At 43.2% G+C, this 17,619-nt stretch overlaps 1 protein-coding gene across 8 annotated transcripts in view; it reads left to right on the top strand.

Moving 5' to 3' along the window:
- The first annotated feature begins 4,758 nt into the window (after nucleotides 1-4,758).
- The window catches only part of SAXO1 (stabilizer of axonemal microtubules 1), a 162,958-nt gene continuing 150,097 nt past the window's right edge, over nucleotides 4,759-17,619 (top strand). For 7 of the 8 annotated variants that reach the window (XR_009495478.1, XR_009495479.1, XR_003035905.2 and 4 more), the window contains exon 1: nucleotides 4,759-5,098. Coding sequence is in view for 1 of the 8 variants with exons in the window: in NM_001076170.2 (NP_001069638.1) it covers nucleotides 5,052-5,098 (47 nt within the window). In the remaining 7 variants the exon portion in view is untranslated. 8 annotated transcript variants of the gene reach the window in all.

The following is a 17,619-nucleotide window of genomic DNA, read 5'->3' on the forward strand; positions in this document are numbered from 1 at the left end:
AACAGGCCAGTTTGGTGGAAAGGAAAATTTGCTTTAATTTGGTTGCTGGCAACTGTGGGGGAAGGGTGGTGGACATCTGTCCGAAGGCTGACTCGCCCCCCCCCCACCCCTCCCCACACCTGCCCCATCTTGCCAGCAACCAGTGGGGCAAGAGATTTTACAGGTAGAAGGAGGGGACTACATACGGAAACAGTACATGGCTCTGACAGTCATCTTCAAATTGGTCATCTGGGTAGTTTTAGGTATAGTTAATCTTCACTTCCAAGGTCTGTTTGTTCCCATTTCCTTGAGGCCAGTTCTTGGAACTGTGGCAGCTCGTGTCCTGGGTACAGTCTGGTCATTATGTAGTTAACATCTCCACCTGGTGTTTTAGTATTTGTAAGACAGCTCACAGGATAGGGCTCAGAATATTATCTATAGTGCTGAGAAAGAACCAAAGGTCCTCAGCTATGCTTAGTGACTACATTTATTATTATTTAGTCTCTTTTGACTGTTTTCCTTTGTTTCTGCATTTCTCACTTCTCTGATTAAACTTATTCTTTGACTAAAGGTTTCCACAGACAAAAGGCAGGCAGAGGGTGTGGTGGGGGGGGCAGCGAGCAAGGACCATAGATTCCTCTCTGCTTCAATATTAAGAAATGAATACAAAATTTTAAGATGAAATACCATTTTCAGTGGTCCTTAAGGTCTCCAGGTTACCCATTCATTCTTTTTCCTGGGTGGAAAAGTTTGAAAAGAATTCAAGGGCTTGCTCAACTCTAGTACTCAGTACCTGTGTTATCTTGGGTGAGTTTACCACTTAGCTTCAGTTTTCTTATTTGTAATATGGGTATGATAGATTTATGTCAGTTTTAAACATAGACAAGAGAACTTAAGGGAAAGAACACAAAGCTGATAATGCATAGCAAATGACTGTAAATTCTTCATAGGAAGGGACATTTGGGAACCCAATTAGAGAGGTGTTTATACAGGTTAGAGCTGCATTGGCTGGAACTGATGAAACATGAGCAGTAAGTGTCACAAGGAGGCGGAGGAAAGGTAGTCTGTCCAGCACCAGCTCTACAGAAGTACTGGTGCTGAGGCCATTTTTGAGGCCAAAAATGAGGCCATTTTTATCCTTACCATCTTCATCTTTCAAGATCTCCACCCTCTCTTGAGAGCAGGGATGGGGGAAGTTGGGAGGGCCGTGGGTTAATTGACAAAGTTGCTACCTGTAAGGGTGGTCTGAATGGGGGCTGGAGGCATGAGCGTGCCATTCTTCTGGAAGAGTCTTAGATAATCTTTAAGGACCAAGGGAAGGCTGGTGTTCATCACTGCAGTTCCTCTGTAAGGCCCATGTGATGTTCTCTGTTAATGACAAGGGATGGCATGCAGGCTTTTCCTTGGCTTCCAATATCTCCCACACTTTCATCTTGTCCCCTCAGGTTTCACCCTCCCCTTTCAGGCCCTGACCTCCTACTGAGAAGGCAAGGAGCAGCTTCAACTTCCCTGTTTTTAAGCATGATGGGTAAGCTTTGCTCCCCTCTGGATCTCCCGCTTTGACTTTTTAGAGCTGGGGTTGGCAAACTTTCTCTGTAAAAAGTCTTAACAGTAAATATTTTAGCTTTCATGGGCCAAGAGGCAAAATCAGGAATATTTCCACAAATTTTTGGACAAAATCCAAAACTTAATTTGTAGATGCAGAAACTCAGTTTTATAGTTTAGTGGGTCATGTTAGTTTCATGGGTCATGTAATATTTTTTCGATTTTTCTCAAACATTAAAAAATGGAGGGACTTCCCTGGTGATCCAGTGGCTAAGATTCTGCACTCCAATGCAGGGAACCTGGCTTCGACCCCTGGTCAGGGAATTAGATCCCACATGCCGCAAGTAAGAGTTCATATGCTGCAACTAAGACCCAGCACAGTGAAATGAGTATGAAAATATGTAACTATTTAAATATATATATATATGTATAAACATTCTTTGTTTGCTGGCCATACAAAGACATGTAGCTGGCTGAATTTGGCCCGTTGGCAATAGTTTGCTGACCTCTATTCTGGAGCTTTACATGGAAGAAAAAAATCCAAACAAACTCTGAAGTCTTCTGCAGTCTAAAATGCCTCTGACTTACTAATGCAGTCTTTCACAAAAACTAATGAAGGTTACTTTCATGGTAGTCCAGTGGCTAAGACTCTGCACTCCCAATGCAGGGGGCCTGGATTCGACCCCTGGTCAAGGTATTAGATCCCATATGCTGCAACTAAGTGTTCGTAGGCCACAATTAAAAAATTGCACATGCTGGAGTTGAAGATCCCACATGCTGAAATGAAGATGGAAGATCCCATGTGCTGCAACTAACACCCAGTGAAGCCAAACAAGTAAATAAATACATAACTATTATAAAAAACATAAAAACGTTTCTTGGTTTGCTGGTCATACAAAGACAGGTGACGGGCTGAATTCGGCCTGTTGGAAATAGTTTGCTGACCTCTATTCTGGAGGTTTGGGGCTTCCCAGGTAGCGTTAGTGGTAAAGAACCTGCCTGCCAATGCAAGAGACATAAGAGACATGGGTTCGATCCCTTGGTTGGGAAAATCCCCTGGAGGAAGGCATAGCAACCCACTCCAGTATTTTTGCCCGGAGAATCCCATGGACAGAGGAGCCCGGTGGGCTACAGTCCACAGGGTCGCAAAGTGTTGGACATGACTGAAGCAACTTAGCACACACATTCTAGACACTTACATGAAAGAAAAAAAATCCAAAAACACTCAAGTCTTCTGCAGTCTAAAATGCCTCTGACTTACTGAAGCAGTCTTTCACAAAAACTAATGGTGGTGGTGGTGGGGCCTCCCTGGTGGTCCCATGGCTAAGACTGTGCTCCTGGTGTAGGGGGCCTGAGTTCCACCCCTGGTCAGGGACTAGATCCAACATGCCACAGCTAAGAGTTCTCACCCACAACAGCGTCAAAGATGCCAAGTGCCCCCAACCGAGACCCAGTGCAGCCAAACAAACAACCAAACCAAACCCAAACATCTAATGCAAGAGTTAGGAAGTGTGGGGAAGATAAAGCATGGGATTGTCAATACTTGAAGCTCTCATGTCTCCTAACTGGAAAAGCATGTTTCTTTCCACAGCAGCTGCTAGAGCAGTGCCTCTGTAGCTTGCTTCTGATCCAAATCACTAGGCTTCTTGTTGAAACTAGGGTCCCAGATTAAAAAGTTTGATGCCAGTGGCTTCTGGGCAGGATCTGTAGTGGTTCTCAGGGTGAGGATAGCTGAAGAAACACTATACCAGGGGCTGACTGGTTATAGAGAGGGCAAAATAATCTCTCAAACTGTGCTTCTCAAAGTGTGGTCCCTGGCCTAGCAGCATCTGTGTGGCTCAGATCTTGTTAGGCCCACCCCAGACCTATTGCTAGGAGAAATATCAATAACCTCAGATATTCAGATGACACCACCCTTATGGCAGAAAGTGAAGAAGAACTAAAGGGCCTCTTGGTGAAAGTGAAAGAGGAGAGTGAAAAAGTTGGCTTAAAACTCAACATTCAGAAAACTAAGATCATGGCATCTGGTCCCATCACTTCATGGAAAATAGATGGGGAAACAATTTTGGGGGCTCCAAAATCACTGCAAATGGTGCCTGCAGCCATGAAATTAAAAGACATTGGCTCCTGAAGAAAAGTTATGACCAACCTAGACAGTATATTAAAAAGCAGAGACATTACTTTGCCAACAAAGGTCCATCTAGTCAACGCTATGTAGTCATGTATGGATGTGGGAGTTGGACTATAAAGAAAGCTGAGTGCCGAAGAATTGATGCTTTCGCACTGTGGGGTTGAAGAAGACTCTTGAGAGTCTCTTGGACTGCAAGGAGATCCAATCAGTCTATCCGAAAGGAAATCAGTCCTGAATATTCATTGGAAGGACTGATGCTGAAGCTGAAACTCCCATACTTTGGGCACCTAAAGCGAATAACTGACTCATTTGAAAAAACCCTGATGCTGGGAAAGATTAAAGGTGGGAGGAGAAGGGGATGACAGAGGATGAGATGGTTAGATGGCATCACTGACTCAATGGACATGAGTTTGAGTAAACGCCGGGAGTTGGTGATGGACAGGGAGGCCTGGCGTGCTGTAGTCCATGAGGTTGCAAAGAGTCAGACACGACTGAGCCACTCAACTGAACTGAGACCTACTGAATCAGAAACTTGGGGGTGGCTTGGGCAATCTGGCTTTCAAGCCAGGTGATTCTGATGCAGGCTCAAACTTGAGGACCACGGCCCAGCATCATTACTAGCACCTGGGGGAATGACTGAGCACCCAGTGAGCAGTTAAGCCCCTGGCGCCCTGTAACTGCTTTGTTCTCATAGAGCAAGGTCTATGGGGGGAGCTGCAGGCATGATTTCCACAAGAAAGATCTGGAAATGGTGTTTTAGTCCAGTCTTCTGGAAATCAGTGGGTGGGTGCCTTTCTATACCCAGGGGCACCATAGGTTCTAGAGATAAAAAATGCCACCTAGTGTGATGACAGTGGGGTTTTCAGCTTTTTTTGTCCACGTGAGCAGGCTGCTTGAGGACTTGTACACCCAGGAACTTTCCAAAGTCCTCATGTCCTTCGCTTTCCCTGGGATTTCAACAAGGCCCAGTGGGGGACCTTGGTCCTGGACCCGCCAGATAAGCCGCGGGAAGCTTCCTGACCTCACAAACGCAGGTGCTTGTGCCCTCACTGCCACCCACAGGTGTATCTCATGACCCGGGTGATGTCACAGAGGCCCCGCGGGCCGGGCTGCGGGCTTGTGCGTGGGTGGGGCGGGCAGAGGCCTGGGCTGCGCGCGCAGGGGGAGGTCGCCCGGCCCGCGCGGTCCACGCTCGGTGCTGCTCCCGTGCGAGGCCCGCTCAGGGAAGGAAACGCAAGACCGGACTTGGCAAAAGGGCCGCTTACGTTTTCTTTGGGGTTAGCATTCAGAAAATCTGCCAAGGCCCTCGAAACTTGGCGCGCTCCCCGAGGCAGTCGGGGTCTTGGCGGCGGCGGCGGCGGCGGCGGATGCTCGGCGAGGACTCCCAGGCCTCAGGATGGCCCCGACGAAGGGGAAATGCGTCTGTGAACTGTGCTCCTGCGGGTAAGGCTGCCGCGCGCCCAGGGCCCGCGAGCCTGGGTTTTCAGACTCCGAAAGTCAGTGAGACCTGACCCTGGGCTCCGGTGGCACCACGGTGGATGCGTCCTCTTGGTGTCATTTAGACTGGCGTGTTGCCAACTAGCAGTTACCGCGGCCGCGTTGAGTTAGTCCCAGCGACGGTGGCTGGGCCTTAGGGCGTCTCTGTGGTCCTTCCACGCAGAACTGCAGGGAGGCTGAAAGTGGGCACAGATACGTAGTTTGCGCGCACCCCACTGCAGCCCAGGGCGTGTTGGGCGAGGTCAGAAAACCTCTGGCCAGGTCGGGCCAAGTCTTGCATCTTTTGTTGGTTTGCTTTTGGAAGAGTCTGTGATGGGGAAGAGGAATCCTTTCATGTAACTGGAGTTTCTCACTCAGAGACATCGTCGCTACTTAGAAGTGTAAGGTATTTCTAAAATTCGTGTCCACAGTGGTGTAGAGTTGAACAAGAATAAGGAAAAGAAGCTATTTTTTCACTGTTCTCTCCTGGCCATTGCCTTTATTTATTTATTTTTTAAATTAAAAAAAATATTTTAATGGGAGGCTAATTACTTTACAATATTGTATTGGTTTATGCCATACATCAACATGAATCCACCACGGATGTACACGTGTTCCCAATCCTGAATCCCCCTCCCCCATCCCTCCCCTTACCATCCCTCTGGGTCATCCCAGTGCATCAGCCCCAAGCATTCCTGTATCCTGCATCGAACCTGGACTGGCGATTTCTTATATGATATTATACATGTTTTAATACCATTCTCCCAAATCATCCCCCCTCTCCCTCTCCCAGAGTCCAAAAGACTGTTCTATACATCTGTGTCTCTTTTGCTGTCTTGCATACAGGGTTATCGTTACCATCTTTATAAATTCCATATATATGCATTAGTATACTGTATTGGTGTTTTTCTTTCTGGCTACTTCACTCTGTATAATCGGCTCCAGTTTCATCCACCTCATTAGAACTGATTCAAATGTATTCTTTTTAATGGCTGAGTAATACTCCATTGTGTATATGTACCACAGCTTTCTTATCCATTCATCTGCTGATGGACATCTAGGTTGCTTCCATCTAACCCGTCTTCTCCAGGATTCTCTAAGGTTTCAATGAAAAAGTGTGTGTGAGACTTCTGTTAATGGATTGTGCTGGAAATGTGTTATCATGTTGGAAGCTGCAATAGGTGTTTGCCAGCTATGTTACATGAATATTGAAAATGGCATCCGGAGTGGGGAGATTTAAAGGGGACCCTAGAAACTGGGTGAGCAGCCTTACACATCTCGGGCGTCGGTGGGTGGTTCTCAACCTGGGCTGCTCGCAAGAGTCACCTGGGGAGCTTAAAACAATAGTGGTTGCCCAGGCTGTTAAATCACCAGCAGTCTTTGGGCGATTTTCCCATTTGCCAGGATTGGGAACCACTGAGCTAGATCAAGTAGAAGCATGGGTCTTGTTTTTAAGCTTTGTTAGGCAGATCCAGAGCAGTGTTGTAATCTGGGGCTAAGTTTCCACACTAGTGAGGGAAAACCTCTACGACACCCTCTCCTGGGGCCCTTCACATACCCTCTCATCTTCTCTTAAGATACTGAGTTATTCAGGTAGGACTGGGGCTTAATTTGTTCTCTTGTGGCTGTTGGGATTGAAATATCTGATGCAATCTCCATCTTTGTACAGTATCCATTCCCATTAGGAAGGCAGGACTGTTCATTTAAGAGGTGCAGAGGATATGCAGAGAGAAGTCTCTGTCCTAATTCTGTAGTAGGGGATATTCCTTCTCTGTTTCTCTTCTGTCCCTGAATATAGCTTATTTCCCATCAGGATGCAGAGTCTATCTGTGGGTCTCTTCTTTCCTTCCTCTTCCTGTACCTACCCTTCCACTCGGATTTCAGTCAGGGGTCTCTGGTTTGACTCTCACATCCATCAGCCTTTCTCTTCTTTTAGTCTCATTTCAGCCCTCAAATTGCTTGTTGGGCCATCTCTTTATTTCATCAACCTCAGCTTTAACCAGTCGGCATGATCCCTCTCTCCTAGTATCTGCCCCATTAATGTTGCCTTAGATGGTCCATTTACACTGGTTTTATTTATTTGTTTAATTTAATTTTTACTGCTGTATAGTTGATTTACAGTATTGTTTCTGTTGTACAGCAGAGTTAATCAGTTATACATATATCCACTCTTTTTAGATCCTTTTCCCATATAGTGCATTACAGAGTATTAGGTAGAGTTCCCTGTGGTATACAGTAGATTCTTATTATCTACTTTACGTGTAGTAGTGTGTATATGTCAACCCCAATCTCCTCTTTCCTCCTTGGGAACCATAAGTATGCTTTCTGTGTTTGTGACGCTGTTCCCATTTTGTGACTACATTCATTTGTACCACTTTTTAAAGATTCCGCATATAAGCAATATCATGATACTTGTCTCTGCTTGGCTGACTTCACTCAGTATGACAGTCTCTAGGTCCATTCATGTTGCCGCACATGTCCTTCTTTTATGGCTGAGTCACGTTCTGTTGTACCTGTGCACCACATCTTCTTTATCCACTCCTCTGTTGACGGGCATTCAGGTTGCCTCCATGTCCTGGCTGTTGTAAGTAGTGCTGCAGTGAACACTGAGGTACACATATCTTTCTGAATCATGGTTTTCTTCAGACATTTGCCCAGGAGTGGAGTTGCTGGATGACAAGGTAGCTCTATTTTTAGTTTTTTAAGGCACCTCCATACTGTTCTCCATAGCAACCACACCAATGTACGTTCTCATCAATAGTGTAGGAGGTTTCCCTTTTCTCTGCACCCTCTCCAACATTTATTGTTTCTAGATTTTTTTTGATAATGGCCATTCTGACTGGTGTGAGATGATTCCTCATTGTAGTTTTGATTCGTACTTCCCTAATAATTAATGATATTGAGCATCTTTTCATGTGCTTTTTGGCCACCTGTGTGTCTTCTTTAGAGAAATGTCTATTTAGATCTTCCTATTTTTTGATTGGATGTTTGTTTTTTTGATATTGAACTGCGTACGCTATTTGTAATTTTGGCGATTAATCCCTTGTTGGTCACTTCATTTGCAATTATTTTCTCGCCTTTTGTGGGTTGTCTTTTTTTATATATGGTTTCCTCTGCTGTGCAAAAAGTTTTTGAGTTTAATTAAGTTCTTGTTTATTTAATTTTCTTTTTTTTTTTTTTTTAATTTTTTTTATTTTATTTTTTTATTCTTCCAATTTTATTTTATTTTTAAACTTTACATAATTGTATTAGTTTTGCCAAATATCAAAATGAATCCACCACAGGTATACATGTGTTCCCCATCCCGAACCCTCCTCCCTCCTCCCTCCCCATACCATCCCTCTGGGCCGTCCCAGTGCACCAGCCCCAAGCATATTACTCTAAAAGGTGGATCAAAAAAGATCTTGCTGTGATTTTTGTCAGTGTTCGGCCTATGTTTTCTTCTAGGAATCTTATGGTTTCTTGCATTTAGGTCTTTAATCCATTTTGAGTTGTGTGTGTGTATAGTGTTAGAGTGTTCTGATTTCATTCTTCTACATGTAACTGTCCAGTTTTCCTAGCATCACTTATTGAAGAAACTCTCTTTTCTCCATTGTATGTTCTTGTCTCCTCCATCATAGATTGGGGACCATAGGTGCGTGGGTTTATCACTGGACTTTCTATCCGATTCCATTGATCTATAGTTCTGTTTTTTGTGCCAGTACCATACTGTTTTGAGGCACCTTTATAGTATAGTCTGAAGTCAGGGAGCCTGATTCCTCCAGCTCCATTTTTCTTAAGTTTGCTTTGGCTATTTGGGGTCTTTTGTATTTTCATACATATTGTAAACATTTTTGTTCTAATTCTGTGGAAAATGCTATCGTTAATTTGATAGGGATTGCATTGCATCTGTGCATTACTTTGGGTGGTATTGTCATTTTGACAATATTGATTCTTTTAGTCGAAGAGCATGGTATCCCTGTTTGTGTCATCTTTGATTTCTTTCATTTTATAGTTTTCTGAGTACAAGTCTTTTGCCTCCTTAGGTAGGTTTATCCCTAGATATTTTATTCTTTCTGATGTCATGGTAAATGGGATTGTTTCCTTAATTCCTCTTTCTGATCTTTCGTTGTCAGTGTATAGGGATGCAAGAGATTTCTGTGTATTAATTTTGTATTCTGCAACATTACCAAATTCATTGATGAGCTCTAGCAATTTTCTGGTAACATCTTTAATATTTTCTATGTCTAGTGTCATGTCATCTGCAAATAGTGACAGTTTTACGTCTCCAATTTGGATTCCTTTTATTTTTATTTGTTTGTCTCTGATTGCCATGACTAGGATTTTCAAAACTATGTTGAATAAAAGTGATAAGAGAGGACATTCTTGTCTTGTTATCTCGGGTTTAAAAACTTGACCCATCTCTTCCACCGTCCCCAGCATCTAACCATCTTTAAAGTTTTGAGCCTTCCTCCTTTACAGGCTATATTGGTCCCTTCCTTTTAAATCTCATTGTTTTCCCCTTGGGTCTCTAATGTTTAAGTTTGGAAATGGGTCCTTACGTACCTTTCCAGTTCTGTCTATGATCCCCTTCCATGAAACCGCTCCTTACACTGGATTGGGCTTCCTGTCCTCCCCTAAGCAGACCCTGTGGCTTCCTGTCTCTGTCCCCTTGCCTTTGCTGCCCTCCTTTGTAAGTATCTGAGTCCCTTCTCTGCTCCACGACCTTTTAAGGCCCTGTGTCAGTTGCACGTCTTGCTAACCCAACCCTGTAGCTCCCCATCAGAGAGGGACCCCATTTTATGTTAATGGTTCTCGTTACCTGCCTGCATGCTTTCTCCCCTCTTTGTATATTCTTGGAAAGCAGAGCCCATGTTTTCTATTTGTGTGTGTGCTGTATAATATTAACACACTATTCTCTGTTGAGCAGTCAAAACGTATCTTTTTGAATAAATAGATGGATTTTGTTTGTCAAGGTGATAGGCTGGAATGGATTAGGGAGGCGAGCTCTGCTGTCTCCTAGATTAGCTACTAGTCACGTGTGGCAACTTCATCTAAAGTATTTAAAGTTAAATGAAAGTGTCAGTTCTTCAGTCATGTACTCAGTTGTGTGTGTAGTGTCATTCGAAATACTCAGTAGCTACATGTGTGCAGTTCTATTGCACAGTACAACCAGGGAACATTTCCAGCATTGCAGGGTTATATTGGGCATCACTGACCCAGAGTCTTATTATTTGGAAGTCTTTCTCCTCACCTCCAATTAAGCCTGTTCAGAAATGGGTAGGGAAGGAATGCAAGGAATTTCATAGGTGTTCTCTTAGCTATGGAAGTCAAACATTTTTTACTTTGCCAGCCTGAGGTTATGGGAAAAAGTGATGAGAAATCTAGCGGAAAAGCATGCGTGAAGATGAACCCTATGGTCAGATGAGACAACCTTTCAGTGGGAGAGGGGGGCCTTGATTCTGAGTGAGTCCACCTGGTCTCCTATGGCTTCAGTTCCCCCATGTTTTTAAAATTAGGAGGCCTGTGGGCCTGCCAGCCAGGGAGGGAAGCCCCTATCTCTTCTTTCCTCTTCTTTCAAAGACTTTGAGCAAATAGTTCTTTAATGTCCTTTCAACTTTGATTTTTGAACACTTTGTTGTTCTTGTTGGGGAGGCTCAGGATGTACATGAAGCCCTGAATGGGTAGACTTCCTCCCTGGATAGGTAGGCTTCTTCTGTGGGAGCCGCTGCCGCAGGCTAGAGGAATAGAACTCTTGGAGACAGTTCTTCCTTTTGGCCACAAGATGGCAGCCTTCTCCTGACCAACTCACTGCCAGATCAGCCTAAAAGGAAAACAATACCTTGTTCTGGGTTTTTCTTTTCTTTTTTTAAAAATAGATTTACCTTAAGTTTTCTAAAATGAGCAGTTACAGTTAGGACCCAGCAGAGCTCAGGAAGTGGTATACATTGAGGGGTAGATCACAGATGACAAAGAGAAGGTGTTCAGTTCAGTTGTTCATTCATGTCTGACTCTTTGTGGCCCCATGGACTGCAGCACACCAGGCTTTCCTGTCCATCACCAACTCCCAGAGCCTGCTCAAACTCATGTCCATCGAGTCAGTGATGCCATCCAACCATCTCATCCTCTGTCATCCCCTTCTCCTCCCATGTTCTATCTTTTCCAGCATCAGGATCTTTTCCAGTGAGTCAGTCCTTCGCATCAGGTGGCCAAAGTATTGGAGTTTCAGCTTCAGCATCAATCCTTCCAATGAATATTCAGGACTGATTTCCTTTAGAATGGACTGATTGGATCTCCTTGCAGTCCAAGGGACTCTCAAGAGTCTTCTCCAACACCACAGTTCAAAAGCATCAGTTCTTTGGCATTCAGCTTTTCTTATAGTCCAACTCTCACATCCCTACATGACTACTGAAAAAACCATCGCTTTGACTAAATGGACCTTTGTTGGCAAAGTAATGTCTCTGCTTTCTAATATGCTGCCTAGGCCAGTCATAACTTTCCTTCCAAGGAGCAAGCATCTTTTAATTTCATGGTTTCAGTCACCAGCGGCAGTGATTTTGGAGCCCATAAAAATAGTCTCTCAGTGTTTCCATTGTTTCCCCGTCTATTTTCCATGAAGTGATGGGACCAGATGCCATGATCTTAGTTTTCTGAATGTTGAGTTTTAAGCCAACTTTTTTATTCGCTTCTTTCTCTTTCATCAAGAGGCCCTTTAGTTTTCTTCTCTTTCTGCCATAAGGGTGGTGTCGTCTTCATATCTGAGATTATTGATATTTCTCCTGGCAATCTTGATTCCAGCTTGTGCTTCATCCAGTCCAGCATTTCTCATGATATACTCTGCATATAAGTTAAATAGGGTGACAATATACACCCTTGTCTTATTCCTTTCCCGATTTGGAACCAGTCTGTTGTTCCATGTCCAGTTCTAACTGTTGCTCCTTGACCTGCATACAGATTTCTCAGGAGGTAGGTCAGATGGTCTGGTATTCTCATCTCTTGAAGAATTTTCTGTAGTTGGTTGTGATCCACACAGTCAAAGGCTGTGGCGTAGTCAATAAAGCAGAAGTAGATGTTTTTCTGGAACTCTCATGCTTTTTCAATGATCCAGGAGGTGTTGCAGGTATTTAAATCTGGAGACTTCAACCCCTCATGAAACTTTTTAAAGAGCTTTGCTGGTTTTAAAAAACCAGACGCATTTACCTGAATTGAGCCCAAGGCTTTCTGTCCACAACAGTACCCCAAAATCTGGCAACCAAAAATCTGGCAATTGGTTTATTACCATAAAGTGTTATAATTTCTTTTTCAATACAGTCAATGCCAGATAACCAAACATATTCATGAGATGTAGAAATACAGCAAGGTAAGCATTTAAAAATTGTTTCTAACCATCTCATCACTTTTCTTGACACAACAGCTTCTTTGAAGTGTCTGAGCGTTCGAGTGTAGAGACCCTGCTTTTGTACATACTGAGATTGTCTGAATGTCCCCAGCCCTTCCTGATCCTGAAAAAAATGCCAGACTTTCATAGTCTTCAATATTAGACCACCATTTCTCTAGTGTTTTGAAAATTTAAAAATTTTAAAACCATTTTCTCATATATTATTACCTTTGTCTTGCAACACGGGGAACGTTGCTTAGTTTGGAAATTCGATTCCTTGATCTTAGCCTTCATTTTCCCTGGGGGTGTTTTCTGTTTACAGAGCTGTTCTTATCCCAGATGACTAAATTTGCAACTGGGACAGGTGGGGTGGGGGGGAAGGGCTGAGGATAAAATAAATTGTTAATCAGCCTTTTAAAGCTAGAAGGGATCTTAATGGTTCCCAGCTTTTATTTTACAGACAAGGAATTTGAAGCATTAATTTTAATATCCGAGAACATATTTTATTAAGATTAAGGGACAATTAGGTCAACAGTTAAATTTTATTCATCTTTTACTGTGTATCAGACTGCTAGATGTTACAATTCAGTCTGCCATCTGCCTTCAAGTCATACTGGGTCATTTTTGACTGTAGATGATAATGGGAGGGCTCCTGTCCAGTTGAGAAATATTACCTAATGTTAAAAAATAAAGTATAATTCTAAAAGCCTTTTAGTAAAGTAATATAAATAGCAAATCTCTCTCCTGAGATTAAGTTGTAGTAACACTATTTTTTCTGAAATTCTTGTTAAAAAAAATTGTGGTTAATCAAGGGATTGATCCAGCTTACTTTTATATCTGATTATTTTATGACTTGCAGTACACTGTTTTAAAGACTTCATGCAATCTTGCAGGAAATTCCAGGCCTGGGTAATGTATCATGAAATATTTATGTAGCATTGGTAGTATGTGCAGCATTTCATAAAAAAGGTAGTCCCATAGAGGACTTGCAAATTGCTGAAAAGGATGTGGATTTGGCCCTTGCACGGGGCTGGGGAGGAAGGTGATCTCAGGGGCAGCCATGTATCTGCAACTTAAATCAGTTATGTTAACCAGGGAGGAACTTGTTATTTTAATTTTGGAAAATATTTTCTTCACATTGGTGGAAATTTCCTTAACCTTAGATTTTATTTTCTTAGAGTCTCTGTTACAAATTAAGAGGAAGGGGAAAAAAAAATCGAGGAGTTGGTTTGATATTACATGTTTCAAGAAGAATTCTTGTTTTTAATTTAAATAAAATTGACTTCATAAATTCTTATTAAGAAAAAAAGACAAAGAGCAGCTTTTAATAGATGCTTGCTGGTGGCTTTTTATCTTTAACAGAATCCAGATAGAGAAGCCAAGTAGGGGGGCGGGGAACCTTTCACTTTAACATTGAATTATTTTTGTTGTAAACTTACGCGCTCAAATGTTATATCCTGTTTAAAAATAATGGTATTTTTGTGATATCGGAATTAGTGTTTGTTTGTAAATACCTTTAATCTTATAAAAAGAGTATAAGTCAATATGTATTATTAGTCAAATTTTAGATATTAGGAAATTGCAGAGTACAACTTTGTGGTAATTCAAATTACAGTAGTTAAAATGATCTACTTAGTCTTAGAGTTTCTAAGTGGATGAGTTTAGAGAAAGTGTGCTCCAATTCCGTCCTGCCCTGGATAGTTTTAGACACTGTTCCCTCCATCGATAACAAGTATCTCAGACTGGCCTTTACATGAGAAGGTTCATTTGAGGAAATGAAGTGTCTCATGGGGGGGGGGGTGGGAGTAGCTAAGCTACAAATGCACAGGATGAATGAGATGAGTGACGCGGGACTGCAGAGGTGGCACGGACCACTGGGAGGGCGTGCTCTAGGAGGGGAATTGCTTTCCTGGGGTGGTCAGGAGAGGCAGTGCCAGAGTCAGAGCGCCTGGTTTTGAACCCTGACTCGGCTGCTTTGTGGCTGTGGAAGCTTGTGCAAGTGGAATGTGCTCCGTTGTGTCCAACTCTTGGCGACCCCGTGGACTGTAGCCCACCAGGCTCCTCTGTCCATGGGATTCTCCAGGCAAGAATACTGGAGTGGGTTGCCATTTCCTCCTCCAGGGGATCTTCCTGACCCCGAGATCAAACCGGAGCCTCCTGTGTCTCCTGCGTTGCAGGCAGATTCTTTACCACTGAGCTGTCAGGGAAGCCTGTGCAAGTGGAAGACGGGGGTGAAAACTGTGCTTAACAGGCCTGGTGTGGTATGACGAGCTCTGAAGGAAAACGTTATGGTGGTGGGGGCATGTCCACACCAGGAGCCTAGACAGAGATGTGGAGACATCACACCCACACGGAGTGCTCAGGGGCCTGTCAGGGCCTCAGAACGGGAGCTCTCAGGGCAGAGAGAGCCGTTGATGGATTGGAACAGGCAAATAACAGATAAAACACTCTTCTCCCCCAAAGAAGTACTTAAAGGAGCAGCATTTTCCTCTTTTTTCTGTTAAAATAAATATCCAGTATCTGAATCAGGCCTAACTTAAACCTGTTATTCAGTTAGATCTGAATGGATTTATAGTTCTTAATATATATTTTTAAAGTATATAGTCTCCGTTTCATTCTTGGCATTTTTTGAAATTCAACAGATAACTTACTGATGATTTACTATGAGAGCCAGCTGGGTGCAGGACTTGGCAGAGATTGTGAAGCCAGACCCCGTGGGTTCAATTCCGAGCCTTTCTGCTCACCCGCGGTGTCTTGTCGAACCATCTGACAGCATAGTCTCCTCCTGTGTGCTAGTGTCCGCATCTGTAAAATGCAGGTGACGATAGGGTAAGACTCTGCTCTCCCAACGCAGGGGACATGGGTTGCTGCATGGTTTGGCCAGAAAAAAAAAATGCAGATGACAACAGAGCCTACCTCAGAGGGTTTTTGTGAGGATTGTGCCTTTATTAAGCAAATAAACAAGGCCTGGCATATATTGCAAAGAGTGCAGATAAGTGTTATTCTATAAATATAAAGAAGATGTAGGTCTGTGTGCTAGGTTGTGAAGCTCTGAGAAGTGTGAACAAGATCTCCTCTCTCATGGAGAGCTTGCACTCTAGGAGAGAGAGTTAATTTTGTTTATTAACTGGTTGTTGTTAAGTTGCTCAGTCGTGTCTGACTCTTTGCGACTCCATGGACTGTAGCCCACTAGGCTCCTGGGTCCATGGGATTTGTCAGGCAAGAATACTGGAGCGGGTTGCTATTTCCTTCTCCAGGGGATCTTCTCGACCTGGGGATTGAACCTATGTCTCCTGCATTGGCAAGCAGGTTCTTTACCACTGAGCCACCTGGGAAGCCCTTAGTAACTGGTAGGTAGTTAAATGCTCTGCAGAGAATGAAAGCAGAGTGATGTGCTAAAGTGCTTGGGGAACTCAATTAAATGTGGAGGATAGGGATCGTCTGCAAAGATCGAAACTACCCTTGACCACAGCTGGGAGGCTCTCAGTCCTTGCAAGACTGTCTATCTACACTGAGTCCAGCAATGACTGTATTTCTCAAGTTCTGACTGACAGTAACAGACTTTAAGTTTCTGTCGGTTTAGGGCTTTCCAAGCCTTAAGTTCAATGACCAGGGCATTAAAGGCATCCTTATCATATAACATTCTCTTCCATTCTATTCTGGAGTTTTCTTTATGGGCTGGTTCAGAATAACTTTGAAGCATCTGTAATTGTGTCTCTAAAAGGAAATGGCAGTGTTTCTAAATGGCTGTCAAGTTAACCACGTAGCCAAATCTATCCACGTAGTTTAGACATCCAGGTATCCAAAAGTCCGTCATTCTTTTCTTTATTTACTGGCTGTGCTGGGCCTGATGCCGTGCGCCAGCTTTCTCCAGTTGCAGTGAGGGGGCCGCTCCTCCTCGTGGTGCACAGGCAGGGACTTCAGCCTCTGGCAGAAGCCGTTGCAGTGGTTCTCTTATTGCAGAGCATGGGCCCTAGGCACCTGGGCTCAGGAGTTGCAGCACACAGGCTTAGTTGCTCCACGGCCCATGGGATCTTCCCAGACCAGGGATCAAACCCATGTCCCTAGGATTGGTGGATTCCCAACCACTGGATCACCAGCAAAGTTCCAAGTCCCTCATGCTCAATCAAATTAAGTTGTAAGATACCTTAAATTTCTGCTTGTACTGGTCAGTTAATTTAAAAAATAGTATCATTTTTAAAAAAACCAAAATTTTTCTGCTTCAATTGTCCATTTTCTCCTTCAAGTATACTTTAACTGTGTTTTCCAAATAAAGCCTATAATATCTGAGAACAAGAACTCAAGATGAAAAGCAGAGAACTGATCAAATCCCTTGTTTGTTTTGTATCCTGCTTCAAATGGGAGGGCAGTGGATGGCGACAGGGCAAGAATTAGAGACAGTGAGTCAGTATGTTTGGATTCTGGTCCTGGTTTTGATTAATGATGAGGTTTGTGAAGTCGTTCAGGTCCGTTAACATCTTTGGACTTCTCCAAGTCAGTGATCATCAGTTTTGTTTGTTGATAACAGTGTGAAGGGGGTATCTCGTTGTAGCTTTGAGCATTTCCCTGATGATTTTGTAGTGGACATTTTTTCCATAAGCCTATGTCAGTTCAAGTCCTAGGCCCATTTTAAAATCAAATTTTTCTTTTTGCTATTGAGTTATATGAGTTCCTTTAGATGTTTTGGAATTTAACATTGGACATATGTTATCCTATTCTGTAGGCTGCCTCTTCATCTTGTTGGTGGGAATGCAAGATGGTGCAGCCATCATGGAAACAGTATGGTGGGTTCCCAAAAAAGCAAAAGTAGAGCTACTTGTATGATCCATCAATCCCAGTTCTAGGTTTTAATCCGAAAGAGTAGATATCAGGCTCTCGAAGAGCTCTCAGCACCCTCTTGTTTGTTGCAGCATTATTCACAATAGCCAAGGTGTGGAAGCAACCTAAATGTCACTGATGGATGAGTGGATAAAGAATATGTTGCATATACACACAGTAAAATATTATTTAGTTTAAAAAAATGAGGAAATGCTGTAATATGTGACAACACGGATGAACTTCAAGGATGTTATGCTAAGTAAAATAAGGTAGTCATAAAAGACAAATGTGATTGTACTCATCCTTTTGTCTA

This window comes from Bos taurus, chromosome 8 (genome assembly GCF_002263795.3).
Source record: "Bos taurus isolate L1 Dominette 01449 registration number 42190680 breed Hereford chromosome 8, ARS-UCD2.0, whole genome shotgun sequence".
NCBI classification, from domain to species: Eukaryota; Metazoa; Chordata; class Mammalia; order Artiodactyla; family Bovidae; genus Bos; species Bos taurus.